This window comes from Squalius cephalus (assembly GCF_949319135.1).
Source record: "Squalius cephalus genome assembly, chromosome: 11".
Lineage (NCBI taxonomy): Eukaryota > Metazoa > Chordata > Actinopteri > Cypriniformes > Leuciscidae > Squalius > Squalius cephalus.
This window is the reverse complement of record NC_137132.1, coordinates 20608126-20629952: the sequence shown is the minus strand read 5'-3', so window position 1 is coordinate 20629952 and position 21827 is coordinate 20608126. Positions and strand designations below refer to the sequence as shown.

The following is a 21827-nucleotide window of genomic DNA, read 5'->3' as shown; positions in this document are numbered from 1 at the left end:
TCAAACAGGCAATCTTTGGTCTTATTAATCTCTTACGTATTCCAGAGCAGATCGATTTGGCTAAGGGCAAACTTAAGTTTCATAACTTTATAATTTTATTTAACTGAAATCCTGTAGGCTACTATAACAGGTACTGCTTTTATACTTTTGACTGAACTGTTTGCTTGTCTATTTCCTATTCTACAAACTTCTTATACTTTTATAATGGCAAATATAGTTTATTTAAAAAATATTTTTTAATAAATAATATTTTATGTAAATACCATGGCATATTTGTTATTGAGAAAGGGTCTGTATGTGATTGTGATTTCAACTTCAGTGAAAGTGACATTATTACACCATCATGGTTGCAAAGACTGTCTTTATAAGTGAGTCAGTAGCAAAGTCTTTTATACTGATAGGACGAAACAAGGTTGTAAACAATAAGATGCAACTTACAAATGCATTGACTAGCGCTGTCATGGGAAATCCCCTTTACTGTTAAAAGGACAAATCCAGATATCGCTTTCCTCAGCGGACATTCAAACTGATTTTGTGATTATGAATATGATTGACCAGAAGAAAATCGGCTAGATACAGGTAATGCACTCGCTTAGTCGATCTCTCTCTCTCTCTCATTATACTCTACATAATACAGTAAGCTTCAATCAAGTGACTACTCTGCGTTCCTTCTTTGCTAGTTCCCAAGTGACGTTTTAGAATTAGTAACAGAGGCTTGGGCTCAACTGTTAAACTGTCAACTTCATTTGAATCCGTGGCGGAAGGAAGTAGTTCCACATAAAATAGGGTTTTTAACCCCTTTCTCTGCACCCCCCATTTTGGCAAGTGTGGCATAAATGGCATATCCAAAATAAAAAGGTTCATAAAAAGTCATTCTGAATAGACACATAACCAAGAAATATTTAGAAAGCCAACACTTGGGCGTTTACAGATCAAGAGTGTATACAGTATAAGCTCAAACATAAAAATTTTAAGAATATATTTTTAAATGTATAAAAATATTATGTGGTTGTGGTGTAGCAACATAGAAACACAATGAAGCTGAAGTCACAAGTGTGCTCATGCTTCATTTCAAATCTGAAGATGTTATCTCTAAAAATATGACATTTATGAAATATTTTCTAAGACCATGTTGTGTGTGTGTTTTTTTTGTTGTTTTTTTAAAAAGGCTAATAAAAAAAATATTGCCCCCTATAAGCTCCCTTGCAGTATATGTCTGATGTGGCGAACTGCCCAATTCATGTTTCTATTGTTCTCACTCCTTCAGACTCAACCTCTGCTGGGTATATGAGACCTAATCTTCATTATTATTTTATCATCATTCTTTTGTTTTTATTCAGAGGCTATTAGACTTTATTCTGTCATTATGGCTTTCCCATTCACATCGATTTGATCCTACAATACATTTATTCACCTATTATAAATAGTCTTTCTAGAAAAGAAAACAAAACTTTTCTTACGAACTTATGTGAAATTCTTTTGAGAAAATACATCATGAAATATATCTGCACCTGTGCAGCAGTAGCAGTAGAGCAACAATTAGCATCAAGCTACACAAGACAATTTATATAATATATCCTATGCTTTTACTCAAAACTCACTTTGAAACACCAACGACTCTTTGCAATAACTTCCAATGGCAACTTCCTGCGGCCTCATGCCCACAGCCAGATCACAACCGTGCTGATGTAGAGCGATATCGCACAGCTACTCGTATGATATTATGTATATTTATATAATAATAATTACATTTATATAGTGCTTTTCTCGCCATTTAAAGCGGTTTACATAGAAGGGGGAATCTCCTCAACCACCACCAATGTGCAGCATCCACATGGATTATGCGACGGCAGCCATATTGCGCCAGAACGCCCTCCACACACCAGCTTACTGGTGGAGAGGAGACAGAGTGATGAAGCCAATTAGTATATATATATATATATATATATATATATATATATATATATATTAGTGGTGGGCCGTTATCGGCGTTAACGCGCTGCGTTAACGCGAGACTCTTATCGCGCGATAAAAAAAATATCGCCGTTAATCTATTCTCCAAGTTGGGTTGGGAGCGTTGGGAGCTGGCTCAAGCTACACAAGCTATGATGACGCAATCTACCCGCGGCCGCGAGGAACACCCGGCTGCAACGCATCATATTCGTGTCATCTTAAGTAAACACGGCTGAAAGTGAAAGCTGGTGTAAAAGATCCGTGCAACATCCATTATTTGGACTTGGTTTGTATTTAAGCCGTCCGATGTAGACTGTGTGGTGTAACAGTTCGGTAAGTTAACACACGACTAATCCGTTCTACCACCTCAAATTCAAAACGAAACATATCACTGAATACCAGCGCGCGCGTATTATTCCCAATATATCTTAGTGAGTGGTGTAGCATATAATCTCTTTTTATTAAAAGCGCCCGATTTTAAGAATCGTTGTTGTGTTTCTTTTTAACTGAAAAGACATCAGTTAGACAATATATTCTAATTTTAAATTTGGGGTTTCATAAGCTCCAAGCCTTAATAAACATTAGACCTACTTAAGTCTCTGCAGCTAGTGTACTTACATTTTATTTATCTGCAAAATTATGTTGTATACTTACAGTTTTGCACAATATATGTTCTCAAAACTACATACACCCTTTCAAAAAAAAAAAAAAAAAAAATTACATTTAGCAGTTGTTTAGCAGGGTCTGTGTAACCTGTTCTGAAATGGTTTTATTATAATATCGTTATCGCAAGAGGCTGCAATGTACATCACAATATGGATTTTAGGCCATATCGCCCATCCCTAATTGATAGCCTATAGTAGTTGTCGATAATAACATAGGCCTACCTAATGTTGCCTACGGACAGTAACAGTACAGTAGTAACCTTTTACAGTCTATGAGTAGAACAGCTTTCTCAAGCAGTTTGTGATGCATTTTGGAAACAGGAGATGAGCACCTGGTCTAATGCGCCACCTGGCTTGAGAAACCCGTTCTCAAAGACTTACTTTTATAGTCATTATTTGGGTAGCACACATACTCTGAATGCCTTCGGCAGAATTCAAATGAGCCATTTTAATCTAGATTAATCTAGATTAATTTCAAAATTAATCTAGATTAATCTAGATTAAAAAAAATAATCTATGCCCACCTCTAATATATATATATATATATATATATATATATAGGGATGATTAGGAGGCCATGATGGGCATAGGCCACTGGGCAAATTTGGCCGGTGTTAAACCCCTACTATTTCGAAAGACATCCTGGGATTTTTTGTGACCACAGAGAGTAAGGACCTCGGTTTAATGTCTCATCCGAAGGACGGTGCTCTTTGGCAGTATAGTGTCCCCATCACTGCGCTGGGGCGTTATGACCCACACAGACCACAAGGTGAGCACCCCCTGCTGGCCTCACTAACACCTCTTCCAGCAGCAATCTGGTTTTCCCAGAAGGTCTCCCTTCCAGGTACTAACCAGGCTCAGCCCTGCTTAGCTTCAGTGGGCTACCAGTTTTGGGCTATATAGGCTGATATGGCTTTCAGCTATATTGTATAGATAGATAGATAGATAGATATAATTTTATTTGTTGAATGTAATTTCCATTTAAAATGCGTTGTAAGAATGCCATTAAAGGCTCTACTGGAAACTCTGTTTGAAACTGTGTGAAATTGTCGGTTTGTATTTCCCATCCTCTCTGTTTTCTGTAAATGCTTTGAGTCAGAAAACCCACTGATGCTTTTGTCCCCTGATAAATAATTCAATGTGTCTGATTAAAAAATTTGCAGCATGTGTTTTGGAGATTTCTGCCATGGTGTGACAGACACGCACACGTTTGTTTGACATGAGGAGAAAGGTGGAGTCTGTTTTTCTTTCCTTACTGCCTGAGATTTAGTGAACGGTGATATGGCAGGTGGTAGATTCCACTCCCTGGCGGCTGAGTGAATTTAACCAAGTGTTGGATTGCGTTCTCGCCATCCCTCGCCTACATGTAAACACAATCTCCCCCTGTCTGACTGCGCTTCCGCCGGCTTGTATTCCCCCCTGTCCTCCCGCTGATACCTTCCACAGTTAATAAAAAAATGGCCCCACAGACTTTCCAATTATATTTCTTTCTTAAATGAAAACATGTTGTCAAGCAGTTTTGCACAGCTGCCATACAGGAACCCACTGATCTTAACTGCATCAGGTTTCTAGCAGTGAGCTAGCCATTTAGCTTCTTGATAGCTGTCATTTAAAAAAAATATTTTTTTTAGCCTTTTTGAAATATTGTGCGTTTATTTGTTTATATTTGTATGTAATCTATATAAATGAGCCATTTCTAGATTGATTCCCCAACAAAGAAAGACAAACGCATCTCTTTACCCTACCAATGGCAAACAGGGTGAGTGCATTTGAAAATCTTTTTTTCTTTCTTTTTTTTTGGGTGACGCTATTGATGCAGAAATGATTTACTTTAGTTGCAAGCATGTTTTTGCCTGTTGTTTTGAGGTCAGTTAGTGTTTGGCCCCTGGTTAACTCCAATGCATGTTGTGTTCTCTGGCAATATGAGGTCACAACACCCGTGTGCTTTTCTTCATAACAGTCCCGCTATAAAAGCCCATAAAGCGCTGTGTCTCAGAGGGCTGAATGTACGGCCCCTGCTAATAAGAAGCATAAATCTCAAGGCAAGCTACAGTTGGCTTTGGCAAACTACATTTAAACGCAGTTTTATCGACACTCAGACAGGACCTGCCCCTTCCATGCCTGTCATAAAACAGGCATTAGCGTGGCATTTACTCATTGTGCCGGGTGCACAGCGCATATTAGCTACTGACCAAGCTAAGGACGGCCAGTAAAAAGGCCACTTGTTCAGTCAATTATCAGTAATGGTGTTTAATGGTAAAGTAGCTCGACCACCTAGGGTGTGCCGGGGGGCTTTTAATGGCACCATCCCCTTGGGCCTTGGGAGAATTTGCACAATTTGCCATCCTGCACCGTGTGCCGCCGCGTCCTTCCAGTCGCTGCGGTTGGCGAATTAATTCCCCACCACATCAGAGCGCTGTAAGGCCACTTGTTTCGCATCGATCGGCGCGCAGCTAGCCTGGGGTCCCGCCACTCCCGCGGCCCCTCTGAGTCTCGGGCATAGGCACAAGAGCTAACAAGTAAAGGTCAAGGCCATTTTAAATGCGCCACCGTCGCATATGCAAGCGCCATTAGCCTCGCAGACTCTCCGGAACCTTCTGCCAGCCCTCTAAGAGGGCTTGAAATGCCCTTTCCTCTCCCCTGCTGCGTTACTAGATAGGACGAACTCTAAGAAGAGCTTTCTGTTCTTTTCCATGAATCTAGTCGCCCCTTTTTACCTCATTTCTCTCCGCGAATATAAAAGCAGGACTGTTATCTGTGAGGGCCGCCCGGCCCCCTTACATACAGACGAGACAGCTATTATCCCTCAGGCCTTTCTTTCACAGAAGGAGGAGAGAGCGGACCTACGATTAGGCACAGACTGGGTGTGGGACCACGCTCACCTTTGTGCCGTGTCTGTATATTGTGTGCCCTCAAGAGCTTCTTATCCCACAATCTGATGGCCGCTGGCAGGCTGAATCTATCCTTGAATACACATCCCCTTATTGAAAGGCTGAATGGGTCAGGGTGGTTTCAAGGCAGCAAAGCAGGACTGGAAGTGTGAAGTTGTGCATGAGGTCATAGAGTATAACAGAAGAGCTTTTGAGAATATACATTTTGACGTAAAAGAATTAAGCTTATATATAATCATATATTACACTTTCAATTTAAACTTGTCTTATTATCAGTATATATATATATTTTTTACTTATTATAGATTATATTAGATTGTGATTATAATCTGTACTATAATGTAATATAATATAATATATGTGATAGATAGACAGACAGACAGACAGGCAGATGCAACTTTTCAGATTACTTGTATTTATCACTAATGGTCTCAGACTTCATGTGCCAAAGACTAAGGAAAAGATGGAGGGAGGGCGCAGGAAAGAGAGACTTTAGGCTGGTTATGAGGAGAGACAGTTACATATGAGCCTGAGTATAGGGCTGTCTCCTCCCATCATGCCTTAGTGCAGCTGTAGTCAAGGGTCTCTCCTCTTTCTGGACAAAACTAAATGCTCCTGCTACAGGCCTATGAACTTGCGTCCATCAGCAGGGACAACATAATTACAGAGCCAGCATACATCACTGTGATTGTGAAAGGCAGGCATGATGGTTTATATTCCCACATTACAATATTACACGGTTCTTAGAATCTCACTGTTAATGCTAGTAGTTTCTCAGAAAAATCCATTTACATTCACATCAAAAATGACGTTAGATGCTATGTATTAGTTAAAAATACTACGCAATAGAAAACCAGTATTATCAAGAAACCAGCAATTTGGTTTCCAAAGACTTTTTTATAAGAATAAACAGTATGTTTCATCATAATATAATAATAATAATAATATAAAAAATTAATTAAATAACAAATTAAATAACTATTTAATAATATATCATTATTAATTTACTGAAAAACTGAGTGGGAAATCGTTCCTCATTTATCAACTATATTTTAGTCTTTTTATTTTTTACTTAAAAAATTTGTAACATTTTTGGAAATACATTTGTATTATGATTGCTCTGATTAAAACATAAAAAAAAAAAAAAAAAACATTTCAGGGCAAATGTAAATATCAAGATAGATATCAAATATTTCCAAAAGCATGGAAAATACAGGGTTTTTTTTAACCTTTAATCAGCAATTATTGTACGTTGATTCATTTATTCATTATAATTGATTTATTTTAAATTGCAGATTAGGCTAAATCCTAAAGAAGAAACTTACTTTCAGATAACCCCATGCTTCTGGTGGTCATTTATGAAACGTGTTCCTCTGAACATGAAGCACCGTTTTTAGAGGAACATAAATATGCAGTGAGTGATAGCAGAGGATAACAGATTTCCCTCAGCCTGTATGAGAGCACCAGTCAGTGTGATCTTTATTGGAAGTGATTGAGGGTGATGAGGAACTCTAAAGCTCGCAGCTCTATTGTTCTCTATGGGGCCGAGTGACTGATGGCTGCTTTTGTGGAGGGAAGGTGTTTTTCCAACCGCCTGTACTTTAGGGCTAATCTCAGAGACCTCTGCAAGGAGTAGTGGAGTGTGCGTGGGTACGTCTGGCATGGCATGCACTTTTTTTTGCATTTATTAATATGTGTGCATGTCTGTAATGTGAAAGGAGCAGAAACGAGCAGGATCAGGCGTATTGTGGGATGTCTGTGTGTGTGTGTTTTGAGGGCTATGGCTGGATGCACTCTGAAGTGTGCCCTTGCAGACAGGGTTTTCCTCAAGGATGAGCAGGCCTCTGTCAGGGTCAGACAGGATTGTACCCTTGGGTCCGTTGAGAGATATCATTCCTCACAGAACATGGCCATGAGCAGCTTCAGATCTGTGTGCGTGTGTAAATGCTTTTAGGCTCCAGTGGTTATCTAAGTAGTGGTGCATAACGTATTAATAATATCTGTTGTTGAATACCTCAAATGCCACAGAAATTTTGGATCATTGATACCCATTTAGACAGCAAAGCAAAAATTAACATGCACAGTCCTTTATTTCCCTGCTGAAAAAACTACTTGAACCAACCTAAAATCGTTTGATGGTCTTAACTGGTTTAAGCTAGTCTAATTGCTTCCCAGCTTTGCTAACCCAGCAAGTGCTAAAACCAGCGTACCAAGCCGGGAGTCCTAGCAATCCAGCTTTGACTGGTTGAAACTGCTCTTTTAGCTTATTAGAATAAAGTAGTGCATTATACATTTTTGTTATTAGTGTTCATTTCGTCAGAATCTGCTGTCCATTAAACTGGACTGTAATACTTCTACCCCTTTAAAGGAACTTGTTATATTCTGTTGATACTTGTGAAAAGTAATTATTCAAGTAAGCAATATTAAAATAATTTAATGGGATAATTTCATGTATTGTTACATGTCTTTTTATTATTCAAGGGTGAATGTCAAAGAAAGCACTGATACATTTGGCATTGCTAATATTTTCTTCTCTGTTCTCTTACAGGTAGAAGATGCTATGCTTATGTTTGATAAAACTACAAATAGACATAGAGGTAAGTGCTCATTTGTTTTCTGTCTGTGTGTATCTGTGGTTTTGCGTGTGTGTGTGTGTGTAATGTTGTTATTATGAATGTCCTTCAGTTAGACGGTGCCGGTAGTCGTGCAGTTCACAGTTGTGCTCTGAAGACATTGAAGCGTGAGTTTTCTGTATGAGTAGAGGAGCCCCTGTGCTGCGTGTTACATTATAGCATTATATCTTCAAGGACGTTTCATTTGAGCCCTGAAGGTCAAGGCTAATATGGTCCAATAAAAGAGCAGCGATTTCCGCTGCAGCCAATCCATCGACTCTATTTGATTAGTCCGACATTTACCATTGGATGCGCAGGGTGGAGTGTTTCTCGGTCATGTTCGCTCACGCCTGCAGGCTTGTGAGAAATGTACAATACCTTCAGACTTATGATATACTGGACTTGAGGTTATTGCTCACCTGAGCGAGGTTTCTGTTACTTTATTTGTGAGACTTTTTTTCTGAGAAAGAATGAGCTTAGTGGAACCTTACAGGGATTTAGGGGGATGTTTTGTCTTTGCATATAGGTGGAGATAAGAGGTTAAAAGAAGAAAATGAGGAAATAGAGAGGAAGAGAGAAGAGAAGATACGATGAAAAGGGAAATGAGGATAGGGAGAAGAAATGAGACAAGAAAAATTAGATGATGAAAATAGAAATGAGAAAGAAGAGGAGGTGAAGGTGTGAGAAATGATCAGGGAAGAAGAAGAAGAAGAGAAATTAGGAGCTTGAAGGAGAAATTAGGGGAGGAGATGAGGAAAATGTCGAGGGGGAATGATAAATGAGGTGAAAAGAAGAAAAATAAGGGGATGAGAAGAGAAATCAGGAGATGAGAGAAGAGAAATAGGGGGAGAGAATGAGAAATGAGGAGAGAAGGAGAAATAAGAGGCAGACAGAAGTGAAATGGGAAGCATAAAGGAGAAATTGGGAGGAGATAAGAGAAATAGGGAGAGAGAATGAGAAACAAGGAGGAATAAGAGAAGGACACAACTGAAATTGGAAGCATAAAGGAGAAATCGGGGAGGAGAGAAGAGAAATTGAGAGAGGGAATGAGAAATAAAGAAAGAAGGAGAAATAAGGGTTGAGAGAAGAGATGGGAAGGATGAAGGAGAAACAAGGCAAAGAGAAATGGGGAGAGGGAATGAGAAATTAAGAAGAGAATTGGTGAACGTGAAGGAGAAATAAGGGGAGGAGAGAATCAATAGGGAGTGTGAAGGAGAAACAAAGGGAAGTAGAGAAGAAAAATGAGAAGAGGAGATGTAAAGAAAGGAGAAATGAGGCGAGGAGAAAAGAGAAATGTGGAGAGTGAATGAGAAATGAAGGGAGAGAGAATGAGAAATTAATGGAGGAGAGAAGAGTGAAAAGGAGAAATGAGGAGAGAGAGAAAAGAGAACAAAGGGAAATAAGAAAAGTATAGAAAGGAGAAATGAGCTGAGGAGAACAGAAATGAGAGGAGAGGTGGTCTTTGGTCATAGAGTGTTGTGTCGGCTTTATCCAGCTCTTATCCCAGTCTTACTGTGTGGCTTTAGCAGCGATGCCTCTCATGAGGACATTATAAAGGTGAGCGCAGCTTTAACGGACAGCCTGAGAGAGAGAGAGAGGGAGAGAGCAGAGCAGGCGAAAAGAGAAAGAGGAAGCAGACACAGAGAGACATGCAGAGAAATAGCTAGCAGCTTCATGCTACAGTGTTCACAGGTATAGCATCCTCCTGAAAGCCACGAGAGAGATTCTTAGCCTTGAGTGGCCTTTGTGTGGGCTGAATGAAGAGGCCGAGGTGCAGCGCTGTGTCTTTTATGCTGTATAAGTGGCTTTCAGCGCTCCCAGATGGGCAGGTTGTGGAAATCAAGTGGACGGTATTAATCTTTCAACCCGAGATTTGCCTTTTAATCCATATCGGTCATATTTTAAAGGTGAGCTTGTGCGTGTCTGTCTTTGTAAGGTGTGCATTGCCGTTTTTTTCCCCTCTCTCACAACCCCCCCCCCCCCCCCCCCCCCCCCTTAAAAAAATACTTCCCGTCCTCCTGGGCATTGCAACGCTCTCGACAGCCTCAGAACTTTATCAGAACAGCTTTATAAGTCACAGTGATCAATCTTCCTTTTCGCACGATTAGCGGCTAAGCTTTTTTTTTTAACTACTTCACAACCTCGAGTCAAAAACAGTTCACAGGTGATCACAAATCGTCCGTTTCACCCAAACAGAGCATTTTTAAATGTCAAGTTGGCCTCCAATCCGAAAAGACGTGTTTTCTTTTTTGAAGTGGAGATCAGAGCATCTAACAAATACACTCTGTGAACTTTGATCCACACTTTCTTGTGTTTCTCTGTTTCGCCTGTCCCCTGATGCCCCCATCTGGGTGCTCGTACATGCTCTTGTAAATACTCCCTTAGGGCATAGTGTCCGTATCTATAGGAACGAAGGGGGCAGAGAGGGTTTTCGAGGAGCCATGGCTCTCTGGAGAGCCCAAACTGTGTTTGAGAGAACAGGCAGGTCGGAGTGAAGGTGGAGAGCGTCTGTTTAGCGCAAGCTTCAGCCCCTAGTGGGAAAGAAACACTATTATTCTCAAACCCTTGCGGATGTAGCAAAGTGCAGCGAGGTCGGAAATGAGACTAGCTGCCATTAAACACACCGCTGGTAAACACCAAATGCCAAACATTGTCGTCAACAACCAGCCATTTCCATTAAAGATCTTGCACGCTTTTCAAAGAGATTCCTCACAATAGCGCAGCAACAATAGCCGCTTGCAGATGTGTTTCGCTTTTGTTTACTTGCCGGTCGGAATATGTGCGATTGTCTTTTTGTTTATCCATGTCCCCCTTGTTAATTTTTTTTCTTTCCAATGGTATCTTCAGCTAAACGAGGTGCCGTGGGGGTCACCGGTTTTAATAGCCTCACAGCAATTACTTTACGTGGCTGAAGCTTCCACCGAAATTAAGTGGTCAACTGGACGGTAATGGGAAGGCAGAGAGAGAGAGACATTTAAAATAGTTTTTTAAGATTAATGTTTTAAATGAATGTTTTTTTTTTCTCCTGAAAGAAACCTTTGTTTGTAAAGATAAAGGGCAAATGGAAATGCAGTGACTGGCCAGTGCTGTGGCCTGGTTGTTTGCACACATGCTCCAAACACATTGAGTCATGGGTTTCAATGGCTGAAACCGATATATATAAAGATCACAGTCCTTAGATCACTAGAAAAATATATATTTTTTATATTCCAATTCAACAACTTTAATGACATATAGGATAATATGATTTTTTTTAAAGATATGTATCTTTTTCTAAATTTTGCATTTTTGTATTTCATATTTCAATATTTATTTTAGTTTTTGCCTTTTGATTTATTTAACCCTTCAATTTAATAAAAAAAAAAGTACATATATATATCTCATAATGACAGTTACATTGAATTAGAATTTAAGTGACAAATTTAATAAAAATATGTAGTCATAACAGTTCAACTTAAAGGAGAACTTGGTAACTTTTTTAACTTAATAAACCTGTCTAGAATTCATTTGGATGGTTAAACAACCTGTTCTGGTGATATTGGTGACTTTCCCCGCTCCCCCCAGCGTTCCCAGGCGGAAAACCAACCTTGCAACTTGGGGACTACCGTCCCGGCAAAATAGAAATTGGAAGTCTCGTGAGAAGCGAGAACGAGAATGAGCGCGAAACACGAATTGCTTTACGGCAATTCGACATAAACACACACGCATGTATTATTATTTTTTTACAGTCTATGTGTATTACCAGATTACCCACCTCGGTAGACATAGCTCCACACGATACAGTTGGCTTGCTCCGATCAAAACAAATGCACATGAGCAGCGGTAGAGAGGGGGAGGAGGCCGCCGCAAGTGAGTTTTTTACGACCGTGTTGTGAAATATACGCCCCCCCACAGCTGTAGGGGGAGCTCGTGGGGAAAACATGCGACAACAAAAGGAAAAATCAGCGAAGAAGTGACTAGAGTTCGCTAGAGTTGCCGAGTTCTCCTTTAACGATTTAAATGACAAGTTTAATAAAACATTTTCTGATGTAATTTTTATAATTATTTATTTATTTGATTTAGAATTGTTTGTATTTAATAACAATTTAAGTGACAAGTTTATTTATGTATTATTTATTTGCTCTGTTTTGAGAAGATAACCATTCATCATTATTATTATTATTATTTATTTATTTATGAATTAATTAATTAATGAGCCTCGAAGATGTATTGTTATATCAGTGTGCTCATGTGGAACGCTAGAGTTCGAGTTTCAGTGGTGTTGTCTCAATTTCACCCCCTATTCCCCCCATTATTCCCTGTTCTCTCTCTACTTTGACTCTCGATCAATAAATGGAAAACTGACCCCTTTAAACACAGAGTGATGGCGTAGGAGGAAAGGACCAATGTGTTAAACACAAAATAAAACGACAATCACATCACTTCCTGTTCCCTCCACTGCAGCACAAGACAATATCACACTCTGATGTATTACTGTCATCATCTCGACTGTATGCCTGTAACTGTGTGTGAGAGAGAGAGAGAGATGCTAGTGGATGTCAGAGGACAGAAGTAGAGACAGACAGTCTCTAATCCTCCGCAGTCTGTCTGTCTTCACACCCCCCCTGCAAGACTATTCAACACTGTCCTTCAGCTCAGAGGTGACGAACATGCGGCAGCTAAAAGACGCTCTCTATTTATCCCCCTCTCTGCTCTCCTTCTCTCGTGAAAAGGGCGTTAGCCGTGCCAAAATGGGAGGACAACAGCCAAGGTCTTGCATTCAAAGAGAGAGAGTGAGAATGATTGTGGTGGAGATCGAACTGAATGGTAGTAGAAATGCCAATAAAGTCTGTCCTTTTTTTTTTTTTTTTTGCGGTGTCTGGATAGGCTTTTGGCCCCATATACACTCACACTCCATCAGGGCATATTTTAGTCTCCTCATCTTTTATCTCTTCTCTCTCTGCCTGTCTGTCTCTCTCTCTCTCTCTCCTGCTTTTTTCTTCTTTCGCTGAACAAGTCTCAAGTGAATACGCTACATCTGTGCTTCACAAAATGAGAAACAAAGTCTGTGCTGTGCTAGCCTGCCGGAGCCTGATTTTACACACCTTAGCACAATTCTGCTCTAATAATCTCAGCGCTGAACATTCATCAGTCTGACTGTAGAGACACTTCCTTTGTCATCCAGGAAGCTCACCTAAATACTGGGCATGTGCATTATGGTCATTTCGACCACTTGGAGAGCTCGACAGATTAATCAGATGAGTGAGATGGAGGGTGGTGGTCAATGTACACATGCCTCAGATGAACTTCTTGGGCCATTGGGATTAAATAGCAAATTTCTGTTTTTCTCATCCTGTGTTGTGTACATTGTTCCAAGTCTGTATGCTGGTCCTGTATAGTTGTTTGTGGAACATAAAATGAGCTTGCTTGCTTGCTCCCCCCCCCCCCCCCCCCTTTTTTTTTTTTGAGAAATTTTCTTTATCCATTCAAGTTTGTTGTGACCACAGATGCCCAAAAGGCTTCATAAAGTACAAAGAAACATTGTAAACATAGTCCATATTACCCATGTGCTGTGTTCAGAGGTCCTGTCCACATACCCACACTTGACCACTTGTCTACTTGCATGATGTGTTTCCTTTTTTTGGCCCAAATGTTCAGTACCGCTCGGAAGCGCCATTCGAGATAGTGTGGGTTTAGTGTGCGTCAATGGCATTAAGTTTTGCCGTTTTTAACACCTGGCACAGTCTTGCACACTTACTTCCTGTTGCGTTCACACACTCTCAAGTAGCCAAGACCGAAAGTGTAGGTATTTAGAAAAGGCCTAGAGTCTTCAGAAGCCATCAAGTGTTTTTTTGCATCAATGATACCAGTGATGATACAGTCATATTTTTTTAAAGGTCCCATAACATGGATTATTTTATTATTTTATAATGTTTCCTGGGGTGCCCTTATAATGTTAGTATGGTTTCATGTTTTTGTGTCTGCTGTGAGACTTCAGTGTAAACACCCACTGCTGTGATTGGCTGACATGCTTGCATATAAAATAGCTAGCATTACATGTGGAACTCTTTCGAATACTTTTACTATTACAGCTATTATACGTTTTTACTATTACAGCTATCTGGATTAACGAATCGTGAGAAGTTTAAGTATTTAGATCTATTCCCATCACATAAAAGGTTGCAGTGATGAGCATTGAGCAGATGACAGTCTGTTGATCGCGTGAATAAAGATCTTATCATTGCAACGCAGTTTCTGCACTCTCACTAATGATTTCACCAATGCAAACATGAGGTAAATACAGTTCGTTGTGCAGTGTAACAGCGTTATTGATTTCATAACGAGTTTTGGCAAGTGTCCAGATAAACTCGCGCTGTGTGATTGACAGCTTGGGCGATTGGAAATGGATTGTTCTTTGATCGCTTTCTGTATATATTTTAATCACAGTTTAAATAAGATTATTTTCATCCTACCAAGAGAAACGATGTGAAGTTGATATTTTAGTCACTGGCTTGATTTACTGATGCATAAACAGTATTGAACGATTTTGAGAGAAAGATTATCTGTCTGAACTTGAACAATTACACATCAGAAATTCACATAACCCACTGGTTCTTCAGAGGCTCGGATGAAGGAACTAAAAAAATACTTTTGTGTTCATTTGTACATCCAAACACTGAGCAACTGCCATGCTTCGCTCGTTTGCAAGCCATGATGTCTCTCGAGGAAAAAACAATATCGCACTCACGCAGCTCATTTTCTCATTGGGCGGGCCAAATTCTCTTTGCGTGCAAAGCAGAGAAAGGGGAGGTGACCTTTCCCCTTATGACGACATAAAGAGAAGATTCTAGATTCACCCGTCTGAGCTTTCATTTTCTCAAAAATACCCAGGGCCTGGTTTACACCTATCAAAATGTCTAGCCACTGGGTGACCATAGGCAGGCTAGGGGAACTCATATTAATGTTAAAAAAACCTCATAAAGTGAAATTTTCATGTCTTGGGACCTTTAATCACAATTGCAGTTTGAGAGTTCTGGTAGAGGGGAAGATTTGCAATAAATAATGACTCAAATTTTATACATACACGCATAGTATATTTATATATACATATAGTAAATAATAAGTTATATATAATAGTACACAAATCATATGTACTTTCATGGTGTTTTTGCTGCATTGAAAGTCTGCATTGTCCATGTAGAGTTGCAATACCAATCAGACTGTTTTTATTACCACCCAAAATGTCTCCATAAATAACTATGTAGTAGTTACAAATGTCATGTTGTTTTTTTTAATTACACATTTATTGTGTTTTCATGATTGATCACTGCTGTCACTTCCAAGTACTCAAATATTTGCGCAAAGTCTTACTCTGCTCTAAGCACAAGGAGCATGTGAACAATTGCTCAAATTTTATGAATTTGTATAACGGGTGACTTTCCCAGACCTGACAGAATAAAAGAGTTTTAAAGGGTCAAAATAAAATAATAAGTGGAAGCTCTTTAGTTGTGGATGGCTTTTTCTGGCGTGGAATATTGCTGGCGTGGCATTTCGAGAGAGGTTCATTACTGTTGTTGCCAGCTAACGATGGCCCTCATTGTCATTTAATAGGCTGTGCAAACAGATGTGTCCCTCCAAAATCAAATGTTTGTCTTTCTACATAGCTGACTGTAGCACTGTGCGTTGTATCATTGTTTGTTCGTGTTCATAAGAGAGAGTTTGCGCATGTGATCATGCCAGTTTTCTGTCTTGTGTGCTTGCATGCGTTCAGAGATATGTTTTTATGTTGGTGTATCTGTTTTTGCATGTGCAAGTACCCAAAAAAGACACAATTCGACATCTTTCACATCCCACCAAGTGGATTTCTGCTTTTGTTAATATTTCATCTTCAGATAATAATAAATGATATGATGAAATCAGCTGAAAGAGTGCTGTGTTCTGCAGATAAGAAGACAGAGTGTGTTTTTACAAGATCAATATGAAATGATAAAAACTTCACGATCAAGGTTAGTCAAATCGCTCCCAGAGTGAAGTGCAGCATTTTTTGCCTTTTCCCTTTGATCTGTGTTCCCGGTGGAAATACAGCTTGGTTGATTTTACGTCTCGTTCCTGAACGCACCCTACAAGTCGTTCCCGAACACTATACAGAGTGTGCGTTTAGTCAGATGAACTCATGACACTTTTCATCCGCAGCTTTGAAGCAGATTTTGATAGCTTAATGATCTGCTAACATCTCTCACTTTTAATAAATGCCATAAAACACACATTTGCAGCAGAATCCCTCTCAGGCTCATGTGCTGTGTTGTTTTTCTGTCGAGCAGACAACAGTTGAGGTTGTTGAAACAGTCGATCGAGAGTTAAAATACAATAGCAGGCATATGGTATTAGTTTTGTGAGGTGCATATATACACTGCTGTGCAAAAGTCTTAGGCATGTTGGTGTTTTCACCCAAAAATGATTTTAAGCCATTTATTTATATCTTTTGCTGTAGTGTGTCTGTAGGAAATATCCGTTTACGTTTTCAAACATTCCTTTTGCCATTAATTATAATAATCCAGTGATATTTTTGTATGCACAAAGGAGTCTGACAACAGCCGGTCCTCCACACTGAGATCTGATCTCACTATCATTGAGTCTGTGTGGGATTACATGAAGAAACAGAAATGAGACACACTAAATCCAGAAGAACTGCATCAACGTCTCCAAAACTCTTGAAGAAACCTTCCTGCAAAGCTACATTACTGTGAAAAGTTTAGGCACTTGTGTAAAAATGCTGTAAAGTCAGGATGCTTTCAAAAAATAATGTCATAAATAGATTTTATTTGTCAATTAACTTTTTAACAAAATCAAATCAATATTTGGTGTGATCACCCTTTGCGTTTAAAACAGCGTTTGTCCAGGTACACCTGAGCATAGTTTTTAGGTAGCTTTGCAGGTCAGTTTCATATATACTGTATAAATAAGAAACCGCCGCTTCATCACGGCACCTGTTAGTGGGTGGGATATATTAGGCAGCAAGTGAACATTTTGTCCTCAAAGTTGATGTGTTAGACGCAGGAAAAATAGGCAAGCATAAGGATTTGAGCGAGTTAGAAAAGGGCCAAATTGTGATGGCTAGACGACTGGGTCAGAGCATCTCCAAAACGGCAGCTCTTGTGGGGTGTTCCTGAACCACCAAAGGTGGTCCAAGGAAGGAACAGTGGTGAACCGGCGACAAAGTCATGGGCGGCCAAGATTCATTGATGCAAGTGGGGAGCGAAGGCTGGCCTGTGTAGACCGATCCAACAGACGAGCTACTGTAGTTCAAATTGCTCAAGAAGTTAACGCTGGTTCTGATAAAAAGGTGTCAGTATACACAGTGCATCGCAGTTTGTTGCGTATGGGGCTGCATAGCCACAGACCAGTCAGGGTGCCCATGCTGACCCCTGTCCACCACTGAAAACGCCAACACAGGACTGAACATCAGAGCTGGACCACAGAGCAATGGAAGAAGGTGGCCTGGTCTGATGAATCACGTTTTCTTTTACATTTACGTGGATGGCCAGGTGCCTGTGCATCGCTTACCTGGGGAACACATGGCACCAGGATGCACTATGGGAAGGAGGCAAGCCGGCGGAGGCAGTGTGATGCTTTGGGCAATGTTCTGCTGGGAAACCTTGGGTCCTGCCATCCATGTGGATGTTACTTTGACACGCACCACCTACCTACTGTATGCATTGTTTCAGACCATGTACACCCTTTAATGGAAACGGTATTCCCTGGTGGCTGTGGCCTCTTTCAGCAGGATAATGCGCCCTACCACAAAGCAAAAATGGTCCAGGAATGGTTTGAGTTTGAGGTGTTGACTTGGCCTCCAAATTCCCCAGATCTCAATCCAATCAAGCATCCGTGGGATGTGCTGAACAAACAAGTCCGATCCATGGAGGTCCCACCTCGCAACTTACAGGACTTGAAGGATCTGTTGCTAACATCTCGGTGCCAGATACCACAGCACACCTTCAGGGGTCTAGTCGTGGAGTCCATGCTTCGACGGGTCAGGGCTGTTTTGGCAGCAAAAAAAACACAATATTAGCAAGGTGGTCATAATGTTGTGCCTGATCGGTGTGTGTGTGTATATATATATATATATATATATATATATATATATATATATATATATATATATATATATATATATATATATATATATATATATATATATATAACCTTCCTTTTGGTATAGTTATTCTCAACATTAACAACAATTGCACAATCATGACACCAGCCCTCATTTATTTGTCCACTTTTTCAATTTTTCAGGATGACAAAAAGATACAAACCCTGGAGAACTCATCAATCACGGTCCATTTGCACACAGCAGTCGAGGATGCTTAACTGCAATATTCAGATGCAAAGTCTTAAGTGCAGTTACTTCTCTGTTTACTTGAACGTCTGAGTGATTATTATCTGCATCCCTGATTGAGCCTGAAGAGGGCTGGCAGGCTCAGATCAGCTGGATGGTGATTGGTAGATGACTAGGAAGTCTGTATTTCTCCATTTATATATTCAGGCAGTCTGACAGAGAGAGAACACAACACCCTCTTCAGTCTCTGGTTGTCTCGGAACAGTCAGGGCTTGATTCGCCACATTATGGTGAAACGTGTTAACAGGTGGTGAGAAGATGGTTGTCAAGCGTTCCATATGATCTTGACAGACTTAAAAGCATCTAGTATCATTTGAGAGTTTAAAGTGTCTACATGCACAATCTCACATCAGTTATGCTGAATCAATGTTTTTTTTTTTATCAGATAAACGGTTTATTTGCCAGGTTTATTTACACCTTTACATTATGCTGCAGTCTGAATCTCTTCATTCTCTCTTTTAGAAGCTTAGTGAGGAATGATAAATATTATACAGTTTCATACCACTGATTTATCCCCGTTGTCACCCTGAATCTGTGTTTTCTGCTCCAATCAATACGGTTTGATTGGACAGAACTACTGTGTTTGCTGTTTGTGGACGGCACTATAGAAGGACGTTCTCTAAACCGATCAGGGACATCCTGTGAATCAGCTGTACTTAATCTCTCCCGATCGCGTCTGCTTTCTGCTGACTGTGCTTCGGAAGTGTGGCAATAATGTAGCGCAGAGTGTGTAAACAATGTAAGTACTGTTGATCCGCAGAAGGTCCTTTAAAGCCCACAAAGGTTAGCTTAGTTTGCTTTGGCCTTTTGCGACGTAATGGCAGCAATTTCCACCGGCTTCACGTACGGCACAGCTTCCCATCAGAGATCCCTGAGTAAACCTAATTAGATATACCTTCACCTTTCCTGCTGGCGTGATTTCAAAAAGGGGCCGCACCATTCTCTTCCATTAGCGATTAATATCCTTTCTCCTTGTAGATATCTTTGCGCGATATTAGTGTTTAGCGCAGAATGTCATTGAAATATCATAGTTAATCATACACATTTTCTCAGCACCACGTTTAATTGGAGCTGCTCTAATCACTGTGAGGAGGAAATTATATGTTGAGTTTTCGTGGGAATGACGGAGGCCTGAAGCTTCAGAGATGCATTAGGAAGATGTAATAGGGTGTTTCTTCAGCTGCAGGTTCGTTAATGATTTTTTAAAACTAGCAGACGGACTTTAAATAATTTTTTTTTATATTTTTTATTTGAAGATCACATTAAAACCTTTTGACTGTGCCTTCATCATTTATTTTGAAGGCACAGCTTTTTTTTTCAGAGCCCAACTTTAACATTATAAAACTTTATAAACATACAAATTATTTTCATTTATTTATAATATTTTTATTTTTAAAACAACACATGAAATGAACAAACTATTTCAGTATTTATTGTGTATCAATTTTCAAAAATTGTGACAACATCATTTACATAACAACCAAAAACATTATATTAACCAAGACAACCACAACAGTAAATGGATAATAAAAGTGGATAATTATTTTGCTGAGTATTTTGTTGTTTTTTCACTCAATTGATTGTCATATCGTAGAATACATAAATAGCTAGCTATGAAATTAGCCTTAGCAAGACAGAGAGTCTGCCATTTTATTACAAAAATGATTACATTTCCATCCATCATTTTCACTACAGAATGTTAGCAACAAAATACTTAATATGAGCGCATATTTGAAACATTCATGACAAAATTCAGTATGTCCTTTGGACATTGTTAGTAGACAAGCTACATACACTGCGTTTAAAAACTGTTTTGAAAGTGTTTCCCACAGGGCCAAAAGTGTTCATAGTTTAAGAAACATCCAACGTTGTTTGATATCAGTGCTGCGAAGTGGTTTTATTCTAGAGAATACATGCAATGGAAACTCCTTGACCAGCCTGAACTGGTTCCATTCACACCATTGTCAGTCACAACTCAGAGACAGACAAACTATTTCAGGTCATTTGTCCTCCAATAGACTTTCTCTTCTGGAAATGCTGGAAGGTTCATAAAGCCTCTGTGGTATTGTGACTGGCACAGGGTTTTCTGCAGGTGTGCTGGGGGGTTCAAAGGGGATGAAGAAAGGCCCTTTGAAGCGGCTGAAGTTCATGCGTTGACCTTTAGCAGCCCAGTGTCCGACTCCCTGGAAGCCGAGAGAATGACTGCATAAGCAGGCACACCGCTGACAGAGTGGACCAATGTGGCAGCATTGATGGCGCCGAATTCACGGAGCCTTGTTAAAGACATAAAGAGATTAAAAAGAAAGAAAGGAGTGATTTTCTGAACGAGAGGTATTCTAACCTTCAGCACCCCCATTATGAGCAAAGACGTCATCCCAAAAGTCCCTTCGGAAGGCGATTCTTCAATTTGTACATGGGTATTATTATGCTGTGCCTACCATCATATCAATTTGAGAGCTGAAAATCAGTCAAGATTATTTCAGGCTCTTATATAAGGAAGAACATAACTCATTGAGAAGCAGCGATCTGCTAGCTTTCTCTAGAGAAATTTACAGCCATCTATAAAATGAGAAACACAGAAAATATATCATTTCCATTTTCTCTCCATCTCTCTTATCACTTAGATTTATCCAAGATCTGCAGAGATGTATTGGATTATTTAAAACCAGATACCGATTAGATAATAGTCAGGATGGATGGCTAGTTATTCAGCAACTGATCGATCGATTAGTAATTGTCAACTTGTGCAAAAAACATGAAAAAAATAAATACATAATTCTATTTAGCATACAAAAAAAGTCATACAATTAGCCTTAGATACAGGTTTTCATATTTATCATTTGGTTTCATTTTCCTTTATAAATGTATCTATGTATTCTTTAGCGGTAAAAGCTACAATGTGTCCAATAGGATTTTAGTGGAAACTCCTTCAGAGAAGTTGCATCTTCAGATTCATCCCTTTTAAATCACCTCTGTCACAGCCATCAAAGCACCGCTTGTGGATTCACCACATTCAACAGTAACTTTCAAGACTGTCAGCCTTTATTTATCCATGGACTTCAATTTGCCTGCTGTGAGCAATGTTCCTGTTATTATGCTAAATCTGATGCCCTCAGTTTTTGAGTAAGGACTTTATAGTTTTGTGCCATAAAATGCTATTTGTTGACTGCATTTCCGGCAAGTTTTTGGATTTAGCCTGCACTATTTTATTCACGGTTAGTCTATACATTCAGACAGTCATCTTTGGTCTGTTTTTGCAGCATCTTGGTTCCTACATGTTACATTAGGCACGGTGTGTTGGACTCATTCTATGTGAACATGATCC

At 39.6% G+C, this 21827-nt stretch overlaps 1 protein-coding gene across 23 annotated transcripts in view; it reads left to right on the top strand.

Moving 5' to 3' along the window:
- msi2b (musashi RNA-binding protein 2b) overlaps positions 1-21827 on the top strand; it is a 268592-nt gene that overhangs the window by 130330 nt on the left and 116435 nt on the right. For all 23 annotated transcript variants that reach the window (XR_013822713.1, XR_013822714.1, XR_013822715.1 and 20 more), the window contains exon 7: positions 8058-8106. Coding sequence is in view for 18 of the 23 variants with exons in the window: in XM_079885752.1 (XP_079741878.1) it covers positions 8058-8106 (49 nt within the window). In the remaining 5 variants the exon portion in view is untranslated. The remainder of the gene's footprint in view (positions 1-8057; positions 8107-21827) is intronic.